At 44.3% G+C, this 19438-nt stretch overlaps 1 protein-coding gene across 1 annotated transcript in view; it reads right to left on the reverse strand.

Moving 5' to 3' along the window:
* Window positions 1–19438, reverse strand: part of HEPHL1 (hephaestin like 1) — a 420608-nt gene that overhangs the window by 288119 nt on the left and 113051 nt on the right. The window contains exons 3-4 of the mRNA XM_069202431.1: window positions 16538–16750; window positions 12239–12412 (exon numbers count right to left, since the gene is read on the reverse strand). Coding sequence (XP_069058532.1) covers window positions 12239–12412; window positions 16538–16750 — 387 coding nt within the window. The remainder of the gene's footprint in view (window positions 1–12238; window positions 12413–16537; window positions 16751–19438) is intronic.

Here is a 19438-nt window from a genome sequence, read left to right on the forward strand (position 1 = left end):
CCGTCCGTTAAAGCTTTCATCACGGACAACGGACAGCAGGTCGAAATTACGGACAGTCCGTGAAATTTACGGACGGGTGGTCACCCTACAAAGTTGTCACAACCCGCAGGTCGCACTCTGAAACAGAATCAAGAGACGAAAATAACAATCACTGCACGCAATGAAGCAATGTGATGAAAAAGATACTAGTGTGATATACTGAATAAATACTTTGTAAATAAGATCACATGTCGAGTTGAACAATGCTATCGTTGCTTGGGGGGCACCCTCACGATCAGACAGTGGAATATTAAAATACCTTGACTCTCGACAGGGAAAGCAAACCCCAAAAACCTTGCTGACTACCTGCTGTGTTGAAGGATGAAACTAGATGAACCACAGCATGAATCTGCCTCATTGGCTCCACCCCGGTGTCATCGCTATCACAGGTCCTATATATGGTACTGGTGCTCAGATGACAACCCCGCAGCATCCTGGTCACCTCCGTCCACCTGGAGGGCATTCAGACCTCTGGCTAACCCTATCAGGGGCACCCCTTGTGCCTTATTAGCACACTGTCATAAATATGGTTATATAATGAAATGTCTTAACACCAGAGCTTTGTCTTTTTGTTAGTACACATTTTAGCACAGGACCTATAAATGCTGCCATGACTTCCACCCCAGGTCACATATCCCTTATAACATGGAATGTCAGAGGGCTCAACAACCTCTAAAAACCTCCCATCAGGTACTTGCATACTCTGATACACATAATGTGCATGTCACGCTACTGCAGGAGACACCTTGCACGCCAAGGGAAGTACTCTGCCCAGGTTCTCCATTGCCCAGGTTCTCCATGAGGGCATGTCAGATTATGGCTTGATCGACCTATGGTGAGGGAGTAACCCAAGAAAGAAAGAGGGCACCTTCACCTCATCAGTACACAGCTCGTGGTCACATAAGGACTACTGCCTGGTGACATGTGGAGTGCAAACATGAGTGCAATACGTAAAACATATGCCAAAAACGCTCTCTGACCATGCACTAGTACAGCTGGCGGTTTCAATCTTTACACATGCGCACACACCCTCATGGTTCATGTTAGACTTTTGATCCTTGGTGTGGTCTCCCTTAACTTTTTGACTCTGTTCCTCAGGTTGTTGATGTGTGCTGGACTCCGATTTTACTGTTTTTGTTACTCTGGGCACTTTACCACTGCTAACCAGTGCTAAAGTGCAAGTGCTCCTTTACAAAATGTGTATGTAATTGGTTTATCCATGATTGGCATATTTGGTTTACTAGTAAGTCCCTAGTAAAGTGCACTAGAGGTGCCAGGGCCTGTAAACCAAATGCTACTAGTGGGCCTGCAGCACTGGTTGTGCCACCCACATAAGTAGTTCTGTAATCATGTCTCAGACCTGACATTGCAGGTTTTAACTGTAAGTTCGACTTGGCAAGTGTACCCACTTGCCAGGCCTAAACCTTACCTTTTCCTACATGGCAGACACCCCTAAGGTAGGCCCTAGGTAGCCCCAAGGGCAGGGTGCAGTGTATGGTTAAGGTAGGACATATAATAATGTGTTTTATATGTCCTGACAGTGAAATATTGCTAAATTCGTTTTTCACTGTTGCAAGGCCTGTCCCTCTCATTGGTTAACATGGGTGCTACCTTTAAATCTGATTAAAGTGTAGATTCCCTTTGGGAGCAGATGGACATGTGGAGTTTGGGGTCTCTGAGCTCACAATTTAAAAATACATCTTTTAGTAAAGTTGAATTTAAAGATTGTGTGTTTGAAAATGCCACTTTTAGAAAGTGAGCATTTTCTTGCTTATATCATTTCTGTGACTCTGCCTGTTTGTGGATTCCCTGTCTGGGCCAGTTTGACAGTTGGGCTGGTTGCACCTCACACTAGACAGTGACACAAAAGGAGCTGGGGTGTAGTCTGCATTTCCTGATGAGCCATCTGTGCTAGGAGGGAGGGTAGGAGTGGTCACTTACACCTGAAAGGGCTGTGCCTTTCCTCACACAATGCAGTCTCCGACCCCCTGGTGAGTGTCTGGGGCCTGGCCTGGGCAAGGCAGGATTTCGCATTCACTAGAGACTTTTCTTTGAAGTAGGCCTACTTCAAAGGAGAAATTGGGTATAAGATGGGCACCGAAAACCACAGACTTTAGAACACTTCTAGAAACAAGAAGAACCTCTGCCTGGAGAAGAGCTGAAGAGAAGTGCTGCCCTGCCTGTGACTCTGCTTTGTGGAGCTATCCTGCAGTTGCTGCTTCTGCCAGAGTAAGAGGGAAAAGACTGGACTTTGTGTGCCTTCCATCTTGTGAAGAAATCTCCAAGGGCTTCATTCAGAGCTTGCCTCCTGTTGTTTGAAGTCTCAGGGACAGCAAAGACTTCTCTCTGCCAGCACCTGGAGTCTCTGGAGAGACTCCTGCTCTGACAAGTGGTGTCCTATCCTCTCCCTGGGCCCTTGAAAGGAAAGCTGGTGGAAATCCAAGGAAAATCGACTTCGGACAACTTTGGACCGCCGCCGCTGCTGAATCGGGTGACGCCGCCTCCACCCGATGCCGTGACCTTCGCTGGAACGCGACGCTCTTCACAGGCCCGACGCCGCTGCAGCCCCGCTGAAGTCCACGAATCCGTGGAAGTCGGCGCACCACGACGTGATCGACACCGCTCGAAGTGCGCGGATTCAACATTTTGCACAGACGCCGCGATCCCCGACTTCGGCATCCACTTGTTTTCACTCTTCAAAGGTACTGTACTTGGGGGTCTACGCAACTGTGTCCGGCGCCGCTGGTGTCGGCTTGTTGGGAACGACTCCGTCACGACGCCGTGTTAACACCTCATCGAAGCATTTTGTGTTTCTAAGCGCTATTTTTGAGTTTCATCTTTAAAAATTCATAACTTGACTTGTATATGTCGGATTTTTGTCGTTTTGGTCTTGTTTTGTTTACATAAATATTTCCTATTCTTCTAAACTGGTGTGTGTCATTTTGTAGTGTTTTCATTAAGTTACTGTGTGTGTTGGGACAAATACTTTACACTTAGCACTCTGAAGTTAAGCCTACTGTTCTGCCAAGCTACCAAGGGGGTAAGCAGGGGTTAGCGGAGGGTGATTCTCTTTTACCCTGACTAGAGTGAGGGTCCTTGCTTGAACAGGGGGTAACCTGACTGTCAACCAAATACCCCATTTCTAACAGTTCCAATGAAGATTACTCTGCAGTACTGTTAGACCCAGTGTTCCGGGAGGGACTGCATACAGCTATCCTTAAATACTTTAAAAAAAACAAAGGCACAGTAGATGGTGCAGGCACCTTGTGGGAGGCATTTAAAGCAACTATCCGAGGTTGAGGCATAGGAATGCAAGCTGGCATCTACAGAGGCATATACTCTCAGCTGCAGAAGATAGAGAACACCCTGCGGGGCCTGGAATGTGATTATGAGTTCACCCCTAAGCCCAGCACTCTTTCAGCCATTAGGGAGCAAATCACTGCATATACGGATGCAGCATCACAGGAGACACACCATCTATCCGGTTTCCATGCTGAGCAACCCTATGGGGAGGGAGGTAGACTAGGGCTTATTTTGGCCGCCACAAAGCTGAAAGAGACCTGGGCTAGTGCACACAATCAGCATGGATAATTCATCTGGCATGACCTGCTACGATCCACCTAAAATATTGTCTGTGTTCACCGACTTCTACACTCATCTCTTTGGGGCCTGTAACCCAGAGATGGAGCTAGCTGTGTACTTGGATGATGGATTAGCATGGCTCTCCCTGAGCCAGTGGGAATACCTGCCACAGTCCATTATGGCAGAGGAGATAAAAAAACACTCCCAAATTGTAAAGCCCCAGGTGTGGACAGTATACCAGCCGAATTTTATAAGGAATTAGCAGAGCTGCTGGCCCAGCACCTGCAGGCAATGTTTGAAGAAGCATATAATAACCAGATACTGACACCCTCTCTAAGAGAGGCACTTATAGCAGTGCTGGAACCAGATAAACCACCTGTATGATGTGACTCGTATAGACACTGTCCTTAATAAACACAGACGCTAAAATCCTGGCCAAAACACTAGCCCTCAGGCTTCAACTGCTGCTCACCAATCTGATCCCTCCTTAACAATCCGGATCGTTTCCACCCGTTCCACCAACTAGACTCCTCCATGCAGGCAGCAGCAGTCCTCCTGGAAGTCGCTAAAGCATTAGACTCCAACCAGTGGACATGCATATTCACAATCCTGCACCGCATGGGAATCCTCCAACACATTATAAGGTGGATACATCTACTATACACCAGCCCGACGACACCAGTGCAAATAAATGGTAACACACCTGAAATAGTACACATCCACCGGGGCATGTGGCAATGTCCGCTGTTGCTGTCACACTGGCCCTGGAGCCTCTGGTATGTGTAATTCATCAACTGCACGTTACCTCTGCCCCATGGTTTCAACTGCAGCCTCTGACCATATCGCTATAAGTAGATGATATGGTACTATATGTATGTGACCCAGTCGCCCACCTAGCATAGCTTATCTGTAAATACATATGGTATGAATGCTATTCCAAGCTCAGCATCAATTAATCGAAACCAATTGCTCTTACCCCGACCCTCGTCGCTCTGCTGCAGACACTGTTTTTTCCCCTGGAATGGAGCAGGGATCCAATCAAATACTTTGGTACCTGTGTCCACAGAGGTCCAGAACTGGCTATCAGATTCAATTATAGTAGGGTGATATTGAAATTGGAGGATCAGGTGAGGCGTTGGTCTTAACTACCTTTGTCACTGGCCGACCGAGTGGCGATCATGAAAATGATAGTGCTGCATAGGTTCCTCTACCGATTTACATACATACCCATAATGCTCACACAGGCTTTCTTCAAAATGCTCAAATCTCACATGGTAGCACTAGCTTGGGCAGGGAAACAGCCCAGAATTAGTTGGGACATGCTCACACGTCCGTACGACCAGGAGAGGTTCAATTCTCCGGATATACACTTCTATTATTTGTGTTCTCAGGCACAATTTGCACACTACTGGTACCATCCCCCTGTGTACACAACACATCTAGTGATAAAACATGATGCACACCCTTTTCTCCTCAAGGCTATACTACCACACACCCATGAGGATACACGTGTGCAGAGTTCAAGACCATAAATAGTACCACACGAGCATGGCGGGCACTGAGCAGATAGGAGGCAAAGACCCTATTATATGCAACAGCACTCCCACTAATATGCCACCCAACCATATCGGTCACAAATGAACCTGGTGCAATGGCCTTACGCGAGAGAGTGAGGATAAAGACAATGGGAGATACGTTTCCTGGAGGTAAGTTTATGAACTTGACTGCAGGATCACAGACACAACACCAAACTCCACTTCTGAACAACTCTGGGGTGCTCCAGACACTACTCAGTAGCACCGCCCCAAAGAATCTCATAACTAAATTATATAACACGTCATAGTGAGACAAGACAGCGGTCCAATGCACACTATAAGATAAGTGGGACACTGTTCTAGAACCACAAATAAAAATGGCAGAATGGAACTTCTGCTGAGCACTGCAGGCCTGCTCACATCTAACTGCAACTTACGCTTCATGCATTTAAAAAAATCTGCAACTAATGTACTATGCACCTGCCAGATTGTTTAGATATGGGCTCAAGGCAAATGATAGGTGCACACTGTGTGGAGCTCAAGAGGTGGAATTTATACATCTGGAGGGGGGGTGTGACCAGATCCATCAGTACTAGGAGCAAGTAACACAGACTCTCACAAACATAGTGATGGAGCCAATACCATGCACCCCACAGATGTGTCTGTTAAACCACTGCAGCCAGCCAACCTCAAACTAGTGGTGGTTTGTTCCTTTACAAGCAAAACAGAGAGTGGAAATACACTGGGGTAAAATGTAAGTCCCAGAGCCCATGTAGTGGCTCAGGGTATCACATACAGTAGGGAGCAGCTGGAGACTTGGACTGAAGAAGTACCACAATCATCAACACCAAAAGATATTTGGAGCTCGGGTGACTGTATATCTTCTATAGTTTCCTGCAGAGACCTCATGAGTGGTACATACAAATAATAGGCTATGTTGCAACATGTACAAGTTGTACAGTTGCAGCTATACCATGGTCTGACACCTAAGCACTGTAACAGCATATATGGCAATTGTTATTATGTTGTTTTAACTGTTGTATAAGATGTAAAAAAACTAAAACAAAAGAAGCAATAAAAACAGAAATAAAATGTATTTCCTGGGCATTCGTACCACAGCAAATCATATTTGAACCAAGAATACCTGAGGAAAATGCTGGAAAAGTCATCAGAATAAGAAGGGCCACTGATAAGGTCTAATTTTTTTCTTCTGTTTTTTGGTTCTCTGTGCACAACAGCCGAGGCTGTGTGCGCCAAACGCATGTAAAAGCTCACTGTGGAAGCAACTGCAGAGCATGAGCTAGCAAAATTAGTAGGTTCCACCACTTCAAATTAAATGTTAAAGTTTCATTTTGACTCACTGCTAGTTGCATGTAATAATCATATTTAAGTGGGACATATTATACACTAAGATGATCATACAGGTTCTCCATGACGTTTACTCCACCAGCACCTGCATTAAACGTGCAGAAATTACAGAACTCCAGTATTTGCACCATTAAGTAAATTTACTTTGAATAGTGTGGGAGAGCCTTCAGAGCTCTCAAGTTTTCTCATGTTAGGCATGAGTAGCTGATCCAGTCATGCTTATTTCTTGCCATCGCATGACATGTATTTTTTTTCACCACATTAAAAGCAACAAGACTAAAAGCAGTAGAATGAAAATTGAAACAAAGGATTGGATTAGCTAGCTATGCCTGTCATTGGAAAACAGGAGATGAGCTAGCTAAGCCCCGACACTGGACAGCAACAGATGTCTACCTCAGGTGCCTGGAGCCCAAACATAACTCTGGGTCTTGTGAGAAGTGCAACTTCATGCACACCAAGGCTATGACGAGTGGCAGGTGAAGCTCTTCATTGCACAAGCTTAGAATGACAACTGGGTGTTTCACTTCTGCAGCTTACTGCCTGACTCCCAGGCATCAACATCATCCATGTATCTGATTTTCATAGGGATGCAATTGGCTCTGGATCCAGAGCCTCATGCTTTCTACATGGAGTTTCCAACTCCGGGACTGACACTGCACAGCTTGTTGTCTTCACCAAGGCTATTCTGGCTCTTTTATTCTCTAAATAGAGCCATCTGTGGTAGGAGGGTGAGGAGTGGTCACTCACACCTGAAAGGGCTGTGCCTGCCCTCACACAATGCAGTCTCCAACCCCCTGGTGAGTGTCTGGGGCCTGGAATGGGCAAGGCAGGATTTCACAAGGGCTTGATTTAGAGCTTGCTTCCTGTTTGAAGTCTCAGGGACAGCAAAGACTTCTCTCTGCCAGCTCCTGGAGTTTCTGGAGAGACTCCTACTCCGCCCTATGGTGCCCATCCAGTTACTGGGACCCTGAAAGGGGAAGCTGGCTGCCGAGGGGGACACACTGGTGAGGACAGGCTGTATAGATTCTGGTGACTGGAGACACGGACTGTGTGCCTGTAGCATTTCCAAGCATGCAGCGGGAGTAGGCAGCACGAACGGAGCCCCTAATGCAATCAAGCACACTGGACGTGGGTCTAGGACCTTGTTGCTGGGCCCCGCACCCAAACAAGAAAGGTAACGTGGAACACAATACCCTGTAGGATGGAGAACGGTTTTGGCTCCTGGGGGCCGGAGCCCACTGGCATCGACTGACACACTGCATGCAAAGAGAAACACACACCCGAAAATCATACACACAAAGAAAGTGCTGCAGGGGAGACAAGTAAGTGTGGCTACCTGGGGGGCTGTGCACAGGACCTTGGGGGATACGCAGGAGACAGTCTGGGCAGAGGGTGTCCGGAGCATGGATCAGGCGATCTGGGAACATGAGGCCTGCCACATTAAGCAAACACCTTGGGGTCTAGAGGGCTTGCACTGAGACCTGCAAGTACACAAAGGACCAGTAGAGGTGAACTGCACATTTTGGGTATTGTGGGGTGGTGATACATAATTGTCTTATTTCCCCTGTGTGCACATCTTACCAAACTACCCACACCATGAGCTGACAACGTATAGACTGGTGTAAAAAGAGAGGGCCCTGTCATTTATTCTCTAAATTTCTCTGGCGCACCTAAATGCCCCAGGAGCTCTTGGGGCGCAGACGTCAACCCTTACCGTGGTCAACCCTGCACAGCCTCTTCCTGATGCAGCAGTTGCTCTGCTGCCATGATTTCAACCATCACTAATCTGTTATAAAATGTGACAAGTTTCTAAAAGGTGAAGGCTATTTTGATATGATCCCAGTCCCATGGCCAATAGAAAGAGTTCCTTTGAGGTTTAAAGGGATTTTTGGCTCTTACTCAGCACCACATTCAGATGGACAATTTTATCAGCCAAGATGATAGCAATGAACCGGGTAATCTTTTTCCCCTTACTGACACAGATGATGGGGACAGTTTGGCTCTTCAGAATGCAAATGGTATTTGTGCTTTTCCAGACGTAGATCTGGAGAGTCCATCAGCATCTCCAAAGGAGGAGGTTGTCTCCTTCACGGCTGTGCTATGCAAGATTGCTGAGGATTAAGGAATGCCTTTGCCTGTAGATAAAAAACAAAGCTAACCACAAAGAGATTCTAAAGCTGGCATCATCTCCCGTACATCCCTTGCACTCTTTCAATAAGATCACAGATCTGATTTTATTCACATGGAGTAAACACGTTAATGCTCAGATGAGGAATCATCAGGTCACCCAGCGTCACTATCACCTCAACCTTCCTTGGCTCACTCCCAGAGCGTCTTGTGGTATAAATTTACGCTTCCTTCTAGCAGAATCCGACTCTTTCCTGTCTGCTCTAAGAGAGAGAATCTAAGAGGATTGAGGCAAGGGGGAAGCAGTTGTTCCTTTAGAGAATCCTTGCTGTTTTGCTCCAAGAATGTGACTTGCTTTCTGGCCTGTTACTCTCATGATCTTTAGGGAATTGCACAAATGATTTTCCTGAACCTCCCTGATAACCTTCGAGACAATATTACTAAGGTGTTGCATGATGGTCAGGACAAGGCCAAACAGAACATCTTCTGCTCTAGCCTACACAGTGTGGAATCGGTGGTAAGGTCCATCGCCTTCTTTATTGCCATGCATCACTATGCCTCAATTCACTCGACTGGCTGTTTGGTGCCGTCTAGTTGACTCTTACGAACATTCTCTTTGATGATGACCATGGTTTTGGCAAGGTGGCGGATTTACCCTTGGAACATTTTGAACAAGGTTGTGCCATGGCCCACGTATTTGGCTTGGCTTCCTCTGCTCTTCAGTTCCACAGACAATATTGTAAGTTTGGCGATTATTCCCAATGTTTACCCTTTTGGCAGTGCCACTCTTCACAAACTATGCGGTAGCAGTCCAACCAGTTCTTTACATAGTACAAAGGATGTAGTGGTTCCAAGGGTGTCCAGGGACAATGGCAACAGTCCTCTTCTTCTCCAGAACCACAAAACCGCCTTACATCACCCTCAAGGTAACACATGTGGCCTGTAGGAGGGAGGTTGCCATTTCACTTATATCATTAGCTGTCCATCTCTACAGACCACTGGTTCCTCCAGTGTGTCAAGCAAGGAACACCCTTCCAGGACATGTCCTCTCCCATTATGCAGTTCCTCCGTTCCCTCAAAGGACCATCCTTTCATTCTCTCCTTCACAATGTATTTTCTTTTCCTTTGGCATTGTCAACACTGCATACAGGTGGGCAAGCCAGTGGACACTTGAGCCAGATGCGGGACCCTGGCTCACCTTGAGGTCCTTTTGGAACTCAAGACCAAAATAAGCTGAGCTTTTAAGTAAGTCACTTCTGCCAGCCACCCACACTCTAAGCTCATGCACCAAAACTTGAACACAAACATTGAAACTTGATATGAAGTAGGAGAGAGAATAAGAAACCCTTCTAGTGCCAGAACTGCACAATGTGGAGACAAAAAACCTGGGATCAATCTTGGCTTCCTGCTTGACCAGACTGTGTGCTCTTAAACAAATATTTAACTTGTGTGTCTCTCTTTCTTTCACTATTGCATATGAGAGCATGTTGGTAAGCTACAGATGAGTGCTGTAAAACATATCTTTTGTTTGATTTAATAGATGTACCTATGTTTTTCCAGCTATAATAAGAATATAGGCCATATATAGGATGCACCCTACAACCGACGTACCTCTTAGTTCACTAATGCATTGATGTCAATGCAGGAGCCCTGAATGTTTCTAAGTTTACATTTAAAAACTGTAAATTTTATTAAATGCCTTTTAACGCAGTGAAATATTCTGATGCATTTGAAACACTTCCGTATATTAAAGAAATATGCGTTTTGGAATTTTGAAGAGACCTTCTCACATTCATGCATGATGCTTGTTGCATAATTTACACACCATACATTATTGGGACTTGGGACAGGCTCTTAGAGCCAAGCCAGCCCTTCCCTCAGTCCGCAGTTAATTTCTTGATCCTCCCACCTCTAATACTGTACTGTCAATATCTCGACAGTTATATGTCTCCTTTGTTCCAAATGAGACCTTCACTTTGTGCTCTACAGAGAGGCCAACGATTGCATTTGCATGTTTTCTGAACACCCTTATGGCTCACTAAGAAGCATTCCGAGAAACTCTCACTGTTTCAATTTCGGAGCGCTCAATCTTGCCCATCAGAAACCGCATGCACCCCCTGAACTCCCCCAAATACCTGGAGAAAATTCAGCTTCCATGATGCGCTCTACAAGATTAATATGCTGAATGAAAAAATAAGTTACAGGAATAGATCTGGGAAAATAAAATGCTCCTAGGAAGTAGGATTGGATGTACCATACAACATGAAGTCAAAAAGGGAAATGTAACTGGGACTGCATTGCTGACCTCTATTACTTTAAGAAAACATGTTTTATTTCTAACATTATGGGCATGAAAATAATACCTGGCATGAACCCATTACTGTTTTCACTTGACCCTCCCCACATAAACCCCAGGCCTCAGCCATTGTACCACAGTGGGCTGCTTGAAACCTGAGGTCAGTGTCATGCAAAATGTGATTTGATGCCCAAAGGGACTGCTAAATGTCCTATTACCTCTAGCAGACCCCCTTCCACCGGCCCCCACCTCAGCACCAGTCGCACAACTGCTTGCCCTCCCAGCATCTCCATAGCTGGGCCTCCTCACAAGGCCCACAGCACAGTCCCCAATGACCAGCCGCCCACATCTTAATTATCCCAAGCTGGCACAGTGTGTAAAATCTGCAGGTTTCTGCACAAAACGCCCCCGGGTGCCCCCACACTTCTATTAGAACTCTGAGCGTGCGTGCCGTCGTGCACCAAGAGAAAGATTCAGGTCGTTCAGTTTAAATGAGTACTTGATGAAGTCTTTCTGCATGTGCGGCATGCGCGCTCCAGAAGAGACTTTTGGGCACTTTTAAAAGGAGCGCGCCCCTTATAGGGAGCATAGCTCATGTGTGCTCGGGCAAAGAGATGAATACTGTATAAAGCGGTGGGTGACTCCAGATCTCAAAACACGCACACACTTACATAATATTTTTATAAGAGGGTGTACTATTTTTCAAAACCCTTCAAGGCAAGAGAACAGCCTTCATCATGACCCGACTTCGGAAGCACGTTCCAAATAGGATATTGCGTTTCTCTCTCAAGAACCTTATGTCGGTACCGGATGTTAAAAAAAATAAAAAAAAAAGAGAATGGGTGGATCTAGATTTTCAGTCATTGACACCTATCCTTCCCTCCCCCCCCACTCGCTTCTTGAATTCCGTCCCATCTGCGACTCCAACAACCCCAAGTTATAATAAATGTAGTCAATCCCTCAAAACTTGGCTCTACTGACAAGCATGTAATTGTCTCTCTCTCCGCAGCATGTGGTCAGTTCTCCCTCGTTTTAGCGCCATGAAACCGACTGATGTATTAAAATAACATAACATGTACACATGAGCATTTCACAGGCAGCAACCCAAGAAAAGCACCTGAACCAGTAGATAGTAGTTATTACAAGGAACTACATTTGCATCTTTGCTCTCCAGCTACAAGACCTCTCGTCAATAACTTAATGCAGAATGCCTGAGGAGAGCTTAGATGAAGCAACATCAATAATCTGTTCTACCACTCAGCGTGCAAAGTTCAGGCTGCTCTCCACTTACAGTGCATTTTGTTGCTCTCCACGAAGTCTTCATCTTCCTTGTCAACTGACTGTAGACCACTGACATCCATGTTCTCATCAAGGTACCAGCTGAGGTTTTCATCCACAACACTGAACATGAGGACAAAATCCTTATCGACATCAGTCCTCCCCACTCTGCGCCCTTCGAGGATCCCTACAAGGGAAGCAGAACAACAACCACCAATGACAATGCATTTGGTAACTCCTGAATGACAACCTCTTTTCTCTCTATAACGTTAATATTTGAGACTGCTCTTAAGCCTTCATAATCTTTTTTTTTTTTTTTTTTTTTTTTTAAATCTCCCCCAAATGATATCCAGGTCAAATTTGCATCCCTTTCTTTCTCCCCCATCAAGATGTTGGGGGATCCAGGCTTTAAAAATTACCATTGGGTGCTCTAAGGAAATCCGGCTATTGATGTTCATCTAAAAAAAAAAAAAAAAGAAGGCGAAAGTTTCACCCCCCCCCCAAAAAAAAAAAAAATGGATTCACAAGCTAACAATACAAATAGGAAAATGTGGACAAGATTTACATTATTATTTTACATTGAAGATCTGTTTGCAGAATTTAGTCAATATACTACTATGTTCCCTGGTGTACAGAGATACGTATGTATATAGATATATGAAAAACAGGCACTATGATGCCAGAGCACAACCATGTTAAGGGACATTTTTAAGCAGAAAAATTGCAGCAATTGCCCTGAGGTATGGCTGCAATATGTGGGCCCAGATTCAGCAAGAATACAGTGAACCTAATTCTAGACATTTTTAACCATAGTATCAGGACGTATGGCTTGCGTGGATCCCACCACTTTTTGTTATCCACAATGCTCCGCAAAAAAAAGCTAAGACTAGGGCAACAACAAAAAAACATTTCAGGAAAGCGCTGAAAGTTGAAGCCAACAACAAATGCCCAATTGGCATGATTTCTCAGACTTCTCAAAATAACATCTGTGGGCACTAATGACATTTTTATGTCCTGTGAGAACAAACATTGTCTCCAGTTGAGTCAGTGTATTAGAAATGTGATAGTTTTGTGCTTTGACGAGTGAGTTATCCCTGCTTGAGAGTGATGTACTTACACAACCTTTCCTTATTATATAGGGCGTGGTCTTTCAGATATGAAACGAAAACATCATATTCCACTTCTTAAAAAGGAACAGACCCTCACACCTTGGGTAACTATACACCTATTTCACAGTTATTTTCAGATAGTCTAGTTAACACCCAGCCACCCGCATTTTTTAAATACAATAATATCTATTGTCCTACACAGGCTGGTTTTAGACTATGCCGTGATACAAGAGCCGGTGCTCACAGTAGAACTAGATAATCACCAAATGATGCCTGAAAAACAGTGGTCGTGATCCTGGATGTACTGTCTGCCTATGACACAAACTCCCACGCAATCCTAGTGAAGGGATTAAGGGGGACAGGAGTGTGGGGGGGAACATTAGAGTGCAAGCATGATTCATCTTCTTCCAACAAGACAGATCTCAGACAGCACTCTGAGGCGGACAGGTCTGCTGCGTATTTGGTGACAATAGGGTGTCACAGAAATCTTCATTTAGCTCTACTATTTATTAATTTCTACATGTGTCCACCCCTTTTCTATTCTATGGATGCACTGAGTATAATCAAACAACAAGACAACATAGGGAAACTTAAGTCTTTTATCCTGGCCATAACATGCTGGATGAAGGACAATGCAACTGATTGCCAGTAAAACATAAGTGTTAGGCAATTCCGACTATGTTTGATCAGAGACTTGATGGTCAGCTTCAGTGGGAGACTTCCCGGCACTAGTATCGGAGGGAAAAATGTTGGCTTCATACTGGATAGTAAAATCACCTGGAAATTGAAAATAATCAAGCTCTTACTTCATGATTCTAAGCACCCTCAGAAAGATTTGACACAATTTCCATTTGATTGTAGGAAAACTACTGGGTGAATGTAAAAACACTGCTCCTGGAAATTTATAAATAGCTTCTTGTGTGCCTCCCTGGATATTTGGTCTAGGAACTCCAAGCAGTTATAATTTAATAATTTGTGCGACCTAGGAGTTCAAAGAAAGTGTGTGCTTAAACAGTACACTTAATTTCAAACCCATCTGCACAAACCAAGAAAGTAGAGCTATGGAAAAAGGACAGGGTGCGATAAGTGGATCTAGCTGCAGTTTAGCAGACTGAAGAAAGTCTGCAATAGTTTTAAACAGAATCACTCTAGCCCTGTATTAAGGCCCTAGACTACATCACAGTAACTTATCAGAACCTCCTCACATATGTACGTACACATCCTTAATATACACCTTCTAAAACCTTCCAATCTCTCCTCTCCCTACACTGCACAAATGTTAGATGGTGATGTTTGGAAAGTATGAAGGTAATGGTGGTCAGTGCCTCTCAACATTGTTTCTGCCACGCCTGAAAGTGCTAGACATTTCAATGACATTTGCCTTAGATATTTTGTTAAAAAAGATTTTATGCTGCACCATTACATGCATGCAATACGTCTATCAATTGCGATGAAGTCTCACAAATAAATGCCCAGCACCAACTGGTTCAGGATTTTTTTGCCCTGCTGTGTAGATATCTAGTAGGGGATGCTTCAACCAGTAATCTGGAACTGCATCTTTTGTGTAGAAAGCCTGTTTGAACAGGAAGCTACTTGCGGGAGGCTTAGGAGAAGCATGCACAAGGCACTTACACTTACAAATACTGGAACATCTGTGTAACACTGGCAGGGGTGTGGCTTGGTCAGTAAAATGGGTAAGCTTCAGGTTTTCCCAACAATCACGCTGGCACATAATGTTAAAATACATTACAGGACAAGCAGGGTGCATACGAGAGGCCTAAGGGGACAGTGAAAGGGGGAAAATGTAGATTGATAGCAACATAACTGAGAGAAACACAATACTGTGCAAAATAACCCACATCTTGGAGGACTTTCAAAACAGAGAGGGAGAAAGTGTATGTCCATTCTGTCTGTGTGTATGTCAGAATTCTTGGTAAAATCTGACAGACACCTAACCATATCCGACTGAAAGCACCTGTACCCAATCATTTATCAGAAAATATATGTGTTAGGTGGTGGTGTAACACCTGAAACGCCCCACCGCCCGAAACTACGCCCCTGAACATTGGTTAGTCGTTTGACTGAGTCAATGACATGTTCATGCTCAATCAAGAGTCAAAACCTGGTCTTTTTCCAATAACCCGAAGAACGGTTTTGCAATGATAAATAATGCATTTTTCCAGGCTCTGCACCTTTAAAAAAAACTATCCTCAATCCTGCCAGATTACTGAAAACTATAAAATTCATGCCTGTCTCTCCCACTTCCGACTCCACTGCACTGCACTGCTAACCACTGCGCCCCATAACACAACAACCACAGCTCAGTGCTCGTCAGGCAGGAAATGGAAACACTTCCCACACAGGATCAAAACTAAGACAACACCCTTCCAACTGCGCATTACGTAGCACGCTACCCATCTCAGCATCTCACATAGGGAGGAAGTGTTATATCAAGGGTATAATGCAATCTGCCCAGAAGAGAATAGACCAATGAACTGTTGTCGGGGCAACTGAAAACATGCTCAGTTAAAGTGCCATATTTAATCTGTGATTTCCCCCATTTAGGGACAGATATTGGTCATAAACCTTTGTTGACCACACCCATCCATATGTAGGTCCATTTACTACTGGCATAGATAATGACTAGACTAGATCCGTGTGTCTCCTTTGTTCCAAGGATGGGGATTTCTTTCCAAAGGGAATTCTCCCTAACCATTTTATTAATTTCTCCAACAGATCTAAAGCACAGGTGAACCAGCTCCTGTAGAGAGAGAGGACAAAGTATGATAAGCATCGATGTGGTGGACCCAGAGAGCAATCAGGTCAACAAGCACAAAGAAAAAAAATCATTTAAATAAAAAATACAAAAATAAAATAAAAAAAAGAAGAAAAATGGCGATGCTCGAGTGCTAAGGTTGCTGTTACATGAGCTCTACAGGATTCATGCGTGCTACTGTCCTTGTATTCTTATTGAGCTGTCCTGCCCATTCAAACCCCGTCTTCAAATCCAAGCACCAGGCTTCCGACATTAGTCGGAGAGGGCTTTTACTTGGGCCTACATTACCCATTTGAACGCTTCCTGGCTAAATTGGCACTAGATGACTTCAGCTCATTATTTCCTAAAGCTGAATGTGGTACAGAAATAAGAATGCATGTTTAAGCAAAAAAAACTAGTTAATTTGCAAAGTAAACAAACCACGTACCCTTTCTACAGGTGAGAAGGGCTCCTATCAATCCAGATGCGATATCCTTCGGCGCATCGATGTGGGAGTGGTAAATCCACGTCAGGCAGCTGGGGTCTGCAGCGGTGGGCGCGTACTGCTCCTTCACTATCCAGACATAGGTGTGATTTCCTCCAGGAGGAACAAAATCATCCTTTTTGCTGTTCCCGCTTGTTTTGTCTGGGTAGAGAGCGCCTGAAATGGAAAGCATGTGACAGGTAGACTTTATAACAAGCACAACTAACTCAGTCACCCAAGCAGAGAGTTGGGGCATCTATATTACCTGTAGTTGGAATAGAACATAAAAAAATAAAAATAAAAATAATACAAAAAAAAAAAAAATAGCAAAATAATGAAATGATGTCAGCAATAGCTATCGATTAACAAAAGCGTCTCTGGCAAATCACACAAGCTGGACCATGAGTTCCTTGTGCCAAGGAGTACTCCATCAAATGCACAATGTGACATTCTGAGTGCCATCGTTCTTCGGGCCTCAAAGAACCATAAGGCACTATGACAGAGTCGGGTCTTCCAAACCAGGAGTTTGGATTTTTTTTTTATTTTTTTTATTTTGGGTTTGCGTCATACTTCCCTTGCACCATGTGAGATGGGCACTTGAGAATTATTCACGTGTAGGGATTGTGAATTCTTCATCCAGTCATAAACAGGAACTTTCATACTCGTGCAATCAATTACAACGTTTTGCCAATGGGAATCTCTTCAACTCTGTGACTTTTTCGTTTTCGCATAATAGAACTTGGCGCACATTATGGAATCAGAATCATACAAATGGGAATAGGGCAATAATGCAGAGGGTGTGTAATATTGCCATCTTCATTTGCACAGCAGAGCAAGACTGGTGCATGGAATCTCTTGCACGCAGGTTCATTTTGCCCCCTATGGGACTGTCTAAAAGTGCAGGAGCGGGTTTGAATCAGGGCCTGGAGTCTAACAAGAGCCCATGTCAGTGAAGAATAAAGTTTATCAATTGTAAGGATGGTGTTATATAATAACCGACAGTATAATATGAAATAAAAAACAAGACTTTGTCGCAAAATAACAGCTGAATAACTGACAAATATACAATCAATAACAAAAAAATCCCGTTCCTATGCATTCAAATAGTTAAGAATTCGACTTTCCCGTACAAAACAGTTAAAAATAGAATTACTAATGACGTCAGCGAAGCAGAGGGAAGGTGGGCTACAGGGGTAGGCAGCCGCGTTTACCCATCCATTCACACATGCGAGCTTCTGGTTTGCACCAGCCCCAGACACTGAGGTTCCTAAAGTCATTCACTGATTAACGCTCAAATCTCTCGAATACAGAAATATCTTTGAAGTGCTCAATGTTGCAAAAGACTGTTGGGATGGAAAAGTCCTCTCCATTGTAATGGATATGTTCCCCCTTCCTCAGTGCCCATCTGTACTCTAATCTGCATTCCTAGTGCTTAATTTTCTTCTCAAAGGTAAACACGGATCAAGCCTGTGCACCATGACATAGGTCGGTGTCACCGACTGCTGTCTTGTTGGACTAGGAGGGGAACCCCAAAGTAGTACCATCATAGGGGTGGAAGGATACTGCCTTCACCAGGAGTTAAGTATCACCAGCGCAGTGGTGGCAGCATACCGTGTAGTGATCAGTAGGAGCAAACGGGTGCATTTTAGGTCTCGCCTCACAGTGCACATGCGCTGATGCTGTGAGGGGTATTGTATGCGGTAAAACGGCTTGGAGCCCCACCATCAGTTACCATTTGCAGGCTCGATTGTCACTCTTTTTAGCTGCCTCCCAATTGGCCACCATATGCCTGACATCACTTTTTATTTTTCCGGCCCATGGACAAAGTATTAATTTAATTTAGTTTAATCTGTGTCCTTCCGCTATTTGTGCTGTTCTTTAGAGAACTTTTTATAAAATTTATTTCAGATCGCAATTTTTACTTTTTTTCTGCATTTCACTTTTTTTTGGGACATAGTTTTCGATCCACTTTATTGTACATTACTTTTTTCAATGGCATGCATTATTAAAAACAGACTGTGTGCCTGCAGTGTTTGTATGTTGTGTTCATTGTTTTTTCTTTGCGTGTGAGAGTGCATGTACTTTAGATCTGCTCTGCAACCTACACCCATTTTTCGCGCTCTCTCACCCCTTTCTGTATTCCTCTTCCTCCTTCTTAGCCCTGCCGTTTTTTGTTTTTTTGTTTGCAGTTTTGCATAAGAACAACTCTTCCAGAATGTATTGGAGTGCTCTACATGAGCCCGAGCTGCAGTACACTGGGTCACATTTCTCTTTTTTTTAGTCACAGGAAGGTTAAGTAATTTGCACAGAATCACACGATTTTGAGCCAATGCCGGGACTCATACCTGGTCCCTCAGTTCCAAAAATCAGCAGCTCTGACCAAAACGTCGCACCCTATCTGGTTCATGTTTTGATATATGAGGTTTGTATTTAGAGTAACAGTAAGCATTTTTTTCAAACTTCCACTTTGTTTTACTTGACTTTTTTCACTGGCATGGATGATTAAAGCAGTCCGTGTGACTGCAGTGTTTGTACGTTGCATTCACTGCATTTTTTTTTGTGCAAGAGTGCATGTGTTTTAGGGCTTCGGTGCAACCCGCAGTGCTCTCTCTCTCGTCGCACCCCCTCTCCATATTTCTCCTCCTTTTATCCCTGCCGTTTTTTGTTTTTTTTTTGTTTGCAGTTTTGCATAGCCACAGCTCAACCCAAAAGTGTTAGAGGGCTCCACATGAGCACCAGTTACATTACAGAATTTCAGATTCCTCTTTTCTTAGACACAGGGAGATTACATGATTTGTACAGAGTCCCAAAGTCACGATGAGCCTCAAAGCAGGTGCCCCAGTTCCAAAGTTGGCAGCTCTGACC

The sequence above is a fragment of the Pleurodeles waltl genome, chromosome 8 (assembly GCF_031143425.1).
Source record: "Pleurodeles waltl isolate 20211129_DDA chromosome 8, aPleWal1.hap1.20221129, whole genome shotgun sequence".
NCBI lineage: Eukaryota > Metazoa > Chordata > Amphibia > Caudata > Salamandridae > Pleurodeles > Pleurodeles waltl.